Source organism: Myotis brandtii, unplaced genomic scaffold, assembly GCF_000412655.1.
Source record: "Myotis brandtii unplaced genomic scaffold, ASM41265v1 scaffold14, whole genome shotgun sequence".
Lineage (NCBI taxonomy): Eukaryota > Metazoa > Chordata > Mammalia > Chiroptera > Vespertilionidae > Myotis > Myotis brandtii.
The window spans coordinates 1,153,366-1,166,441 of record NW_005354999.1 but is presented as its reverse complement, the minus strand read 5'-3'; the positions used below and the strand labels follow the sequence as shown (position 1 = coordinate 1,166,441).

The 13,076-nt window shown below is 33.3% G+C and overlaps 1 protein-coding gene across 1 annotated transcript in view; it reads left to right on the top strand.

The window, feature by feature from the left end:
* SPOCK3 (sparc/osteonectin, cwcv and kazal-like domains proteoglycan (testican) 3) overlaps positions 1-13,076 on the top strand; it is a 197,202-nt gene that overhangs the window by 108,799 nt on the left and 75,327 nt on the right. Inside the window, exon 5 of the mRNA XM_005860775.2 lies at positions 6,894-7,008. Coding sequence (XP_005860837.1) covers positions 6,894-7,008 — 115 coding nt within the window. The remainder of the gene's footprint in view (positions 1-6,893; positions 7,009-13,076) is intronic.

The window sequence follows — 13,076 nt, the reverse complement described above, 5'->3', positions numbered from 1 at the left end:
GTGGAGTATCTGAAGCTGGCTCGTAACCTGAATTTTTTTGAGCTTGCAACTCAAAGCAAAAAATCGGCCGAGAGACGGCTCATATCTCAAAAAAACTCGTTAGTCGGGACACTCGTAAGTCAAGGCCCCACTGTATAACACGGCCAGGATGGGTTGAGACAGAGGGTATCCAAATGAAGACTTCAGGCAAATGACATACTAGGATATGGTTTTAGAAACTATATCTTATTACACAATGTGACCAATTTTGAATAATTATTTTATTAGAGTTCAAACACTGAACTTGTGAATTTGCCTAGAAATCCTAAGCTAAGTATTTAAAACTGTATACACACACAAAACAAACAAATAAACAAAACAACAACAACAAAGGAACAGATGCAGAACTATGGAAAAATAGGTTTGCTTGAAAGAATATTGGGACTTTTGCAAGTTCATGAGAAGTATTTTTGTAATATTATCTGTGTTTTATTTTCGTTAAGAAAAAAGTGATTGACTTTTTTAAGAAATTCACTTAATCTTTCTTTTTCAAATAACCAATCTTTTTTGAATTCTTTTAAATTCAGTAGTGCCAGAAAAATCAAAACATAAGTCTGTTTAAGGTTAATTGGAGAGGTAATCACTCCTTAAACTGACACAAAGGATGAAGGTCTTTGTTTCTTTACTTCAGGCAAAGTCTATTTTGATTGTATTGTCAGGCATTAGTAAGAACTAAGAATTGTTCTCTGATACAACATCTGTGTTAGACCATGGATATATCTATCACTGACTTGTATAAATTGTATATTGCATTTGCTGAGCAGAAGTCAATAAGTAATATTAATGTCTTAGAACTCAGCTGGGCATCTGTAACATAAATTCCCTGGGGACAACATGTTGGATGACTTTGAACACTTGATTCTATCATATTTAGTCATGGAGTGCTTGCCAATTGAACTGAATAATGGTGAATTCCTAGACATAACATTGTTTATAAGAAATGTGGGTGCGTGTTTAGGGAAGGACAATAGAAAGCTTATCATTTTACACTGGCTCCAGAGACAATACTTTAGTTGTTTGGGGTGAGGCCCTGTGAATCTGAATTTTACAAGCTCCCTGAAAATTTTTACATATGCCCATTTTTGAAAAGAACTGTTGCTTTTATATGAGAAATCTTAAATATGAGAGTTTTAAAAAATATAAAATAGAACAATAAGTTTATCATTAAAGAAGAAACATTTATTTTTTATTGCAATTTGAGAAAATTCCATTTTACGTTTCAACATTGTCCTATTATTTGTTCATCTTTAACTGTTTTCCATATTTGGGGTATTCTGTTACTTTCTTTTAATAATAGTTCCTGATTCTAGTAGCTATATGTACTTTTTGAAAGATAGAAAATTTCTTACACATCACCATTTTGATGTGTTTGCCTCTAGTTGTATTGGGTGTTTAATGGTCCTGTCTACCTTTTCTTGAATACTTTGTCTGAGCTGAAATAACTTTATGTTGGAAGATCAACAGTCAGAGATATATGTGCACTGTTTCTGTTTGAACTGCTTTTCAACAAAAGCTACATTTTGCTTTTGCTTGGGTATGCCAACTTGATCAAGATTACAACCCCAGTGTATTATCAGAATCATTGGGATAAGCTCTTATTAAATCACTTAGTATCAAAAGAAATAATGAGTTAACTTTATCATAAAAACTCAGGTTTGAAAAGAACTCAATAGGATATCTAGGACAAACTTCTACACAGTATGCAAGTCCCTGATAAGATACCATGTTCTGTGAGATAAACGTCCATTTTTGAAGGCTGTTCTAATTGTCAGAAAAGCTTTTCTCTCTTTATATTGATTTGGATTCCAACACTCTCTAATACCCCCTCAGGGACATATTAATGCACAAAATACATATTGTATTTTTTTTAGTTATTGGAAAAATATGAATTTCTAAATTTTCCATTTAAAATGTAACAAGAAGCTAAAAGACATTTTGCAAAGCAGACTAAGGGCATAATATTTTATAATTTTTACAAAACTGTATTCCTGGTCTTTCATATGCATTTTACATATTTATTTACATAAAAAAAATTTTTCTTAGCTCACCTTCATTGAGTATAGGCCATGCGATGTTTCATGGAAACCCAGCCCATTAATTTGTCTTAATATTTGATCATATTAAGTCATATCTAATAAAGTTATATAGTTATGATATTAATATATTTGAACTGATTTTAGGGACCAAAAAGTGGTAAGCATAAAACTCATCTGACAGAAATGAGAAAGTTTGCAGTTAAAGTGCTCCAGATGCTATGGGCATCGGTTATTTCCTTACAGGTTGACTGAGAAAGAACTTCCAGATAATTTTTTGTTGTGAATCAGAAAATATTAATTCAGGCTCTGGCCAGTGTGGCTCAGTGGGTTGGAGCTTCGTCTGGTGCACCAAAAGGTCCCCGTTCAATTCCTGGTCAGGGCACATTGCAGATTCAGTTCATCATGCAGGAGGCAGTGGAGCAATGTTTTTCTCTCTCTCTCTCTCTCTCCCTCTCTCTCTAAGATCAATGAAAAAAACTAATTTAGGAGAAATTAATTAATATGCTCCTATACTGTAAATATTACATGTTTGGGTTAAATATCATTACCAAGTAAATGTGAAATATGATATTTTTCAGTTCAATTTGAAAAATTAGAAATAATCACTGAATTATCATAATGTTTAAACATTTCTTAGAAAATATTGAGTAAAAATGAATTATAATTATTTTGTTTTTTAATCCTGGATTTATTTTATCCTCAGAACAGTGGATGTGCATGGAATATAATATGTTGAATAATTTAGTGTTTTTTCATTTACTAATTCATCATTAATGTATTTAAATGCACACGTATAGCTAAGGAAATAATCATGTATAGCGATGCTTGATTTATTTTCAAAAAGGAAGAAGAAAAATAAGAAAATTATATTTAAACATGAAAACTATGTGCCATTTCTATATAAGTATTCTTATAACAAACTAACTATAAACCTTAGAGAGATTTATTATGTTCCCAACTTTGGCCTACAAGGACTACTGTCAAGAAACTCTGAGCAGGTTGATCAGATTTCATGTTAATTCAACTGCAGTGGTCGGCAAACCGCGGCTCGTGAGCCGCGTGCAGCTCTTTGGCCCCTTGAGTGTTGGCTCTTCCACAAAATACCACAAAATACCACATGCAGGCGTGCATGTACAGTGCGATTGAAACTTTGTGGCCCATGCGCAGAAGTCGGTATTTTGTGGAAGAGCCACACTCAAGGGGCCAAAAAGCCGCATGTGGCTCGCGAGCCGCAGTTTGCCAACCACTAAACTAGAGGACCCAGGTGGCTGAACCAGAATTGAGTTTGATTCCCCAAACCCCCTTTGCATAGGCTGCTACTCGGAGAGGACAGCAAACAGACCAGCCTGCAATTACTGTTAAGGGAATGAAAGAAAAATCCTGAATGTTTCAAATAGGTACCCATAACCTCTTTTCATCCTGTTAATTCCCCAGGAACCAGCTGAGAGAGTATGTTCCCTTTCTGGATACAGAGATATTCATTGACTAAGCTGCCGTACTAAGGTGAGGGAGGTAGACTCTGATATAGTTTTCAGTAGACATTTTGAAGAGACCATCCCAATGCTTGCAATATCAGATACTTGTGGACAATGAGGAACATGGGAGGGGCATTATATATCTTGCCTGTCAGCCCATTATTGAATAGATTTTTTGATATAAGTTTTCACAATTGTCCAATAATGGATAGTCCCAAAAGTGAAACATGTGACACTGATTAGTGACAAAGAACACAAGGATGTGGCCAGATGAAACTGGATGGAACTGGAATAGCAGCAGCAGAATCTGAAAAGTGTCAAGAGAGACTTACAGCTGAAATTGATTCATTGGGTTTGTGGAGCCCCAAAGTAGGGAATATGATGCAGTTTGCTGGATGGCTTATAAATCAATCTGTTGGTTTAACTGATATACTAGTCAAGGACCAAGAAGAATGTCCAAGGGAAGAACATACTCTTTCCAGTACCCCAAGAATCTAGGTGGGAGCTAGGACTAATATTTTGATGATCAGCAGACTAATGGATAAAACTGCTTAACACAGTGATTGACACATAGTGGTGACCCAAAGAAAGCAGTCGTTTATAAATTGTGTATTTTGTAGTTATAGCTGATTTGTGTTTTTGGTTGTTCTGCATAAAGAACTTATAGCTGATAATTTATTTATACCATTGGGTTTATTTTCTATGTATTACTTTAGTGAATGTCCACGTAAACATTCCTAGAGAAATAGGAAAGAGATCTTGAGAGTTGAGTTAATCTATTCATTATCTTTCAGTGGACCAGTGCCTAAATATGGGCTTCTCAATCTAGAAATGAGTGACATCTGAGGTCAGATAACACTGTACTTTGGGAAGCTCATCTGCACATTGTAAGATGTTTAGCAGCACTTTTTACCTCTATCTAGTAGACACCAGCAAATCTCCCTCCATACTCTAGTTGTAATAACCAAAAATGTCTCCAGATATCCCCTAGCTGAGAACCTCTGATTTAAGCCATCTGCCATGGCCATGGGGAGTCCCTGGCCATGAAAACCTGTAACAGTAGACTTTCCAGTGTTTGCTGACACTGATTGTTGAGGTCTTTTCTGTGGGGAAGCTCAGATGTCTCCTATTTAGGTCATATTTTCTTCATTGTTATTAAAGCAAATGACTTTCACTTATAAGTGTCAACATGTACTATTGAAAAATCATCCTGCAGGCTTGCTTTTCACAATAACTCATAACTTAAGTGTTCTCAGTACCCAGGTTCTTAATCAGGAATGCATTAATCATGTCTTTCTCTACTGTATTTGCATTTTGGGGTAATTATAGACTAATGAGTGTGCCCTTTATGTGATATTTTGCTTCACTTATACCTTTATAAATATTTCAGGTTGTGATAATTAAGTAAATTGAACATTATTAATTGGAAATACAATCAGTGGATGTAGCTGAAATTTCTAAAATACTACTTTTGATATCCTATTATTCTATGAATAATATTCTTCACAAATACTTTTTTCAAAATCAATCCATAAGTAAATAAAACTAAATGGTTTTCTGATTGCAGGAAGCTAAATTCATATAACTATACACATGGTGTGTATTTGCTATACATCTGATTCTGTTGCTCTCTACAGAAACATATAAAAGCAGGGTTCAATAGAATCATTCTGAAGAAAAATTGTTTCCCTTATGAAGTAATTCTTTTGCAGAGCTATAACTTCATCATATGAAAATCTTAAAGACAGCTTTGAAATTTTGAATTTATAATTATGTCAAAGAAAATTAGCCAAAAGGTAAAACTTGATGATAATGAAATCAAATTTTTATAAAGATTGTGCTTTTTTTCTTGTTAATTATTTGTTTAATAACATTACAAACAATCAATGATCAATTTTTGAGCAAAAAATCATTCCTCTATTTAATAAACTAATAGCTCATGTATTTTTGCTGTTCAAGTATTTCTTGAACTTTCATTTTCTTGGAATAAAAATATCGCTGCTAAAAATTAACCACATTTAAAATGTGAATGAGTATAGAATAACAGCTTTGAAGGGAGCTAACATTTTCAAATTTCAAAATTTAATATTAGCTACAATTAATATTGACTTTTGGCTTTATCTGCTCATATGCCACTTTTAATTGCCGCTGAACTTTTCTTAAATTATGTCATGAGTCAGAATTTTATTATGACAAAATTTAAGGTTCTGAAATATGAAGTTAAAAGAATTTACAGGAAAGAATATTAAATTTGAAGTCTCAAAGTTTTATATAACTTATTTGGCTTTCATTAAAGCACTCACAATTTCTTAACTATGTCTACTTTTGATTTGTTATAGGGAATTATTAATTACATTTAAAATTTATTGTGAGTTTATATGACAAGATCGTTTCTTAATTATTGAAATATTGAATAATTAAAAATGATACCTTTAAAATAACTTACTCCTCCAAAAAGGCCCACTAACCATTACAGATATATTTCGAGTGCAATAATTTTTAATCATTTGTTGTGGGGCTAATTAAGAATTTTGCCAGAGAGAGTTATTTGATGAAGAAAAAAACAAAACATGCTGCACAGATGTGAGTAATCTGATTAGTCATTGGGTGGATTCAGTGCTCTTGGTATCAGCTGAAGCGGAATTAAATTAGTCACTGGTGCATTTGTCGATGGGAGCCAGAAAGTCTGCAGTATTTCTTCTTAAAATAATTTGTACTGAGTAAATTATGGGGGTAGCCACTAAAGAAATCACATTACTTTAGAATTAGCAAGATCAATTTCTTTTAGGGGAGGAAGATCGTTATTGCCTCTTTAAAGTATGGAGTAGTTTTATAATTTTTAAAATCGTATCAAATGTGCATTTATAAAATAATATCTTAAGAATGATTTATGAGTATTGTGGCTTAGAATACTAACAAAGAGTACTGTTTACAAAGAAAATCAAACCAAAACAAAACAAAAAAAAAGCTTTATGTGCCTTAGTAATTTTGATCATTTACCTTTAATTTTATTCAGCTTTGTTAACATTTACTGAGGAGAGCCTGGCTCATGGTTGCTCCTGCTGTTTGATTCTTGAAACACTATAGTGTAGGTGTTATCCCAATTACTCATATGGGAAAATTGAGGCTGAGAACATTTAAAATACTAGCCCCAAATGTCACATTTAAGAAGAGACAATATTAAGATTTTAGCTCAGGTGTAATGCTCTTTGTTCTATTCCATTCATTTATCTTTCCCCATAGCAGACATAATAGAATCACAAGCATACTGTTGTCAAGTTCTCAATATTTTACTGTTTAATTAAATATATTTGAATGACTATTTTTCTCTCTTCTTACACAGTGCAAACTAGAATATCAGGCATGTGTCTTAGGAAAACAGATCTCGGTCAGATGTGAAGGCCATTGCCCATGTCCTTCAGATAAGTCAACAAGTACAAGCAGAAATGTTAAGAGAGGTAAGTGATGAAAACCTATTTATATTTGTATTTGTTCTCTCTACTAAAATGTTTTGCAGTAAATGTCATTATGTATACAATGAAGCTTAATTTTGTACATGTATCTAGCAGTAAATATATTGTAAATGAACTTTTTCCCTTTAGCCTCAATTATTATAGCAAGTAATGTTTTCCTATAGATCTACATTTATCTTAATTGTAATAGTTATATGCTTCTTTCCTACATGAACACCATATATAAGAAATTTAAAGCAATGCCTTCTATGAATTGTTGTGTCAGAAAAGTGTTCTACATTCTTTTTTTTTTTTCTATTTTGGAGCAAGCAACTGATTAGTGGTAACATAGTAAGTGATAGTTTGGTTCACTGTGGAACTGGTCAGACAATTAGTACTAACCTTTTTAATTAAAATTTCTACCCCATATAGAGTGTGAATGTGTGTATAAGATGCCCTACTAAATAATTTCATAAATTAAACTTTCTTTTGATTATATCTAATGTTTTGAATCTTTATTTTTATTGGTTCAATGTCTAGTACAATAATGAAATATAATGAATCCAATATGTGTTATAGTATATAATTCAACTTTTCATTGACTATTTATTGTGGTTGGAATGGTAATGTTTTTATATTTAAGATATTATTTATGCATTTAAAAATATCTCTATGGCTGCTAGTTTTAGTTCTATAGATAAAGAAGACAATTTAAAGCATTTTTTAAGTCAAAGACTATTTTAGAGAACACTAATATCCACATTTGTCATATATTTTATAACCATCTGAATCATGTAATATAACCATTATTATCATTGGACCTTAATGCAAATAAGTTTTCTCCTTTTTAAAAAAATATGAATAACAGATATGCATATAAAATATTTCTTGTAAAATATGTATTTTCTTAAACATGGTATACTTGATATTCTATATTACAATGTCTCACAATGAATATTTTATTACAGATACAACTTATGAACTTTAATTATGCCACTTATATTTGTCTTTACTTAATAAGTAATATTTTAGGTAAAATTTAGAATTTAAAAACTGTTACAGCATTGCTTTTAGTAAAGCAACTAGTTGATTGTATAATTAAAAATAAATTAATTGATTTGCAAATTATTTTCAAGCTAGTGTTTACATATTATGCAGTATGCAGAAAGACACCAACTGGTGGAAGAAAGCTGTCTTCCAGAAGTCTCACCCTTGTTGCCTCACCCCAGCCTAGAGTCAATTTCAGAGTGATTCTTTCTGGACTCCCTACCCCCATCTCCCAATCCACTTGCTCTACCATAGCTCAAATGAGGATGTTCAGGCATGACCTTGAATATATTAATTAGTCCCCTTATAATTAAGAGTAATTATAATTTTATTTTAATTGAAGTATTCAATATCTCTTGCATCCCTCATCTCCATTCCCTATTTACATAATTGAATACATTTTCCTCAGCAAATCACTCTTAATTTTGGAGTAAATCCTACCTTGGTGTTCAATATCCATGTCTTACTGTTTTCATTGGAAGCTATAAAAACATTTGAGTAGTTGTCATAATAAGTGTATACCTATAATACATCACTACCCTGCACTAAAATTCCTCTTAAATAAGACTTCTTGCTTTTTTAAACTCATTTTTGAATAAGTATATTTGATGTTGTATTAATTTATCATAAGTTTCCACAAACTACAAAATGAACTCAGTATGCATTAAAGAGGATCCCTTGTGAATAAACAATAATTATGTTTTGTATTGCTCAAAGTCTCTGTACAATGTTTATATTAATATGTCAAAAAGGACACTTCACTTAAAAATCATATCATCAGGGGATAAGGATCATTTGTGTTCAATTGTGCGTAGAAAGAGAGGCAAGAAGAATTTAAACTAATCCTGCTTTGATGGATTGTCAGGGCAAAACAAGTACAGAATAATGCTAGCTAGTGTGGAAAAACAGTACAGAAAATTGTGAATGTCATTTCTGAACAGTACCAAAGTCCAAGAGAAAAGGAAAATGTAAAACCTAGTTCCATATCATTTCTAATCTTTCAGTTGTCATTTACATTAGAAGCATGCCTTCAGTAGACTGTGTAGTACAGGAAATTCAATTTAATGGCATCTCTGTTCTAGAAAAAGGGAGATAAACTACCAAAAATGAAATATTTCTCGAATCTTTCTGACTTTCTACATTTGAGGTCAAATTGACACCATAGTAAGTTTTGACTGTGTTAACAGCTGAATGAATTCTTTAAAGTGATTTGAAATATATTACAACTAATAAAAGTACATTTTCTTTATAGAGTGGGAGAAACCAGTGTCTTCCTTTGTTCTCCTAATGTATTCAGTCATGGTTGTGCATAAATTGATCCAAATATATACATTCAGGTAACCCAAATAAAGATAATAGGCACTTCACATTTTTTAAGTTCTAGATTCTGACTTTACATAAGTTGATAAGCATACCCCTCTTCAATTAGTAAATTAACTCCAGAGTTTTCTGCTTTTCTAACTCATAAAAATCAAGATTACAAAGGCCAGTGCTTCTCTGTCCCTTTAGTGTATTACTTCTTTCCATTACAAAGAATTGTTTGATCACAAATGCAGAATGATCATTTGGAAGATTAATCTACTTTATTCAAGGATTGTTGACATTTTAGATGATTTCTAAAGCCCCATATACATTTTATGTAGTTAGGTTAATATGAGATTCGTAGTTGTGAACATGGACTATGGACAAACCATTTTCCATGTATTTTGTATATTGTCTTGCTACATTTTGTTTTTGGTGGCAAAGGTATACTCAGAGACTGTTGTCTTTGCCAGCAATTTATTCAGCACAGGTTCACAGTGGGGATTATAATAATTCATAAGCCACTATCATACAGGATAATATCTCTTAATAAGCCAAGAAAGGATAAAAATATATTTCATGCAAATTACAGGTTTAATCGTACAGTCATTCCAGGCAAGAGGAGATAAAGAAATAAAAGTCCATCCCTGTCCAGTGTGGTTCAGTTGGTTGAGTGTCTTCCCATACACCAAAAGGTTGCTGGTTAGCACATGCCCAGGTTGTGGGATTCATCTCCTTTAGAGGGCATGCAGGAGGCAGCCAATTGATGTTTCACTCACATAAGTGTTTCTATCTCTCTCCCTCTTCCTTTGTCTCTCTCTAAAAATCCATGAAAATATTTTTTTTTAATAAAAGAAAGTCCAAATTTAACAAAAGTGTACCTTTTTACTAGTATACAAGTTTGGTTTCTTGGGAGAGGTCTTGACCAACCATGAGTTGACATCCTGCTGTCAGTGCAAAAACGAAAGCCCCTCATTGCTGGAGCACATTGCTAGGGAGAGGAAGACGATGGTGTTGCTGGACATGATAGGCTGCTCTGAGGATGATCACTCCAGAGACCGTGACATGGTTTAGCACCCCTGCCAACAGAGTCACCTTGGACAAGGCAGGAGCAAATATCTCAAGATCTTCAGAGAACTACTTAGGTCAGCAAAGTGTGCCTTGCCCAGACTGAAACTCTCAAATAGTCTTCACAAACTCTCAGTATTTATCGTCTAAATGTCCCCTCACCATTGTTGTATCTCCACATGTTCTTATCAGTAAGTCTCCAGTGGGGCCCCTCGGCATTGCTGAGTGCTTATAAAGATTAACAGATGAGATGATAATAACATCCTGACTCAACGTACTTCATTCCCATATCAAAACAACTTTACTTATAAAAAAAAACAAAAACACATTTTTTTGTCTTTGTCATAAACAAGTAGATTAAAACAGCTTCACTTGAGCCCTGGCTGGGAGGTTTAGTTGGTTGTCCCATACACCAAAAGGGTGCAGCTTTGATTCCCAATCAGTGGTGCACATACCTCGGTTGTGGGTTTGAACCTCAGTTAAGGCACATACAGGAGGCAACTGATATTTCTGTCTCACATGTGTGTGTGTGTGTGTGTGTGTGTGTGTGTGTGTGTGTGTGTGTCTTTCCCTCTCTAAAAACTAATAAATACCTATCCTTAGGTAGCTTTAAAAAAGGAAAAAACAGCTCTAGCCAGTTTGGCTCAGTGGATAGAGCATCAGCCTGCAGACTGAAGGGTGTGAGGTTAATTCTGGTCCAGGGCATGTACCTTGTTTGCAGGCTTGATCCCAGCCCTGGTCACATGTGTAGGAGGCAACCAATCGATGTATATCTTTCACATCGACATTTCTCTCTCTCTCTCTCTGTCTCTCCCCTTCCCTTTCACTCTCTCTAAAAAATCAATGGGAAATATCCTCGGGTGAGGATTAATGAAAAAAAAAGGAAATAAGAAAAAACAGCTTCATTTAAGTCATAAACAATAATATATATATATATATATAGCAATCCTAAATCTAGAGAGGATTTTCAGGACCAAAGATGAAGAGCATTGGAAAGGACCTTAGAAAATATTTATTTTGCACTTAGTATATCTAAACTCAAAGGAGACTATCCTAGACATATCTTAAATGATCTACATAGCAGTGGTTCATGATCACAGTAAACTTTGACCTGTGGTATATCATAAATGCTCCATTAAGCTATTCATTTGAACGACTAGATTTAGAAGATTGTTTTCTGAGAACACATCAGATTATGTGTTGGAAAGGAGTTAAACAAGGACTATGTACAAATAGTTATTTGATGTGGCAAGAATTAAAACAATGCTATCTCCACTTTTATACCTGATAACATGCAACTGCACAAAGTCAAAATATAAAATTCTAACTAGAATTTATAGGAAAGATAGAAAAAAATCCCACAACAAATTCATGTAGAAAATAAAATACTTGTATAAAATTTGAAATCAGTCAAAGAGCACCACAAAATAAAATAAAATAAAATAAGCTTTTCAGAGAAAATAAGCTTATCATGACTTGACTGATGGGATTTAGGAAAAGAGAGATCTCCAGGAGTCATTGACAACTCCTAAGAAAATTATGGTGATAAAACCAAGATGGAAACATTGTTAAAAGATCTAGTTTAGGTGGGAAAAATTTTAAATTCAGCAATGAATTTAAACACAGTGTAATTAAGGTATTTGTGGCCCAAGTGTAGAAACATTTGTGCTTTCAAATCTGAGAAAAAAGGTCTGGGTTGGAGTAAATACTGGAGATACACTGAGGTGCAAAAAGTGAGAAAAGTAGGGTAAGAGGTTTACAAAGACTATTAACCACAGACTCATTACAGGAAGAAGCATCGTGTAGATGTTAAATGAGAAAGAGGAAAGAACAGTGTCTCAGCAGCTGAGGAATACATTGCACCTTGAGAAAGATGGTGAATTTGACTCTTGTATACAGGAGGAATGTTCTGTAATATGAACCTGAGAAATGACCTCAGACTTTGGCAATTAGAATGTCAGTAGTGATGGTAAAAGAGCAACTTGAGCCTAATAGGAGTTAATGGAGATAATACAGACAAATTACTTAACATATGTAATAGGAATTCAATAAAAGTTTTCTCCTTTCCTACCTCTGCTCGTCTCTCATTCCCAACATGTAATTTATTTCAGGCAAAATGGTGGGGTTGAGATGGTAGTGATTAAGGTAGTAGGGATATAGAGCAGGTAATTGATTCAATAAAATTTTTGGAAGCTAAATGGCCAGGACTTGACTATTGAATTTAGGAGAGAATGTAATCCATATTTGGAATATGAGAGAAAGCAGTGGAAATAATACATATTTACATCTATTATTTTCAATTTATTTCCTTTACTCTTCAAAACATGTAGGTATTGGTATACCAGTTGGACACTTGAGGAAACTGAAGATCCCAGAATTAAGAGATATTCTCAGCTTAAGATAGTTACCAGGTAGTCTTTCTGTCTGTTAAGCCTACATTCTATTTCTTTCTTTCTAAGAATAAAGAGACTGATTTAAACCCAGTTTTGTCACCATGGTAAAATTTATATTTTGTATTACAAAAAGATTTTTTATTTTCTAGAAAAAAAATCCCCTTGAGTTTTCCTCAAATAATAGCAATTAGCTTCATTTTTTTGTGTGTGTATCTGTCCAAATTTCCCAACACCATTTATTGAAGAGACTGTCTTGACTCCATT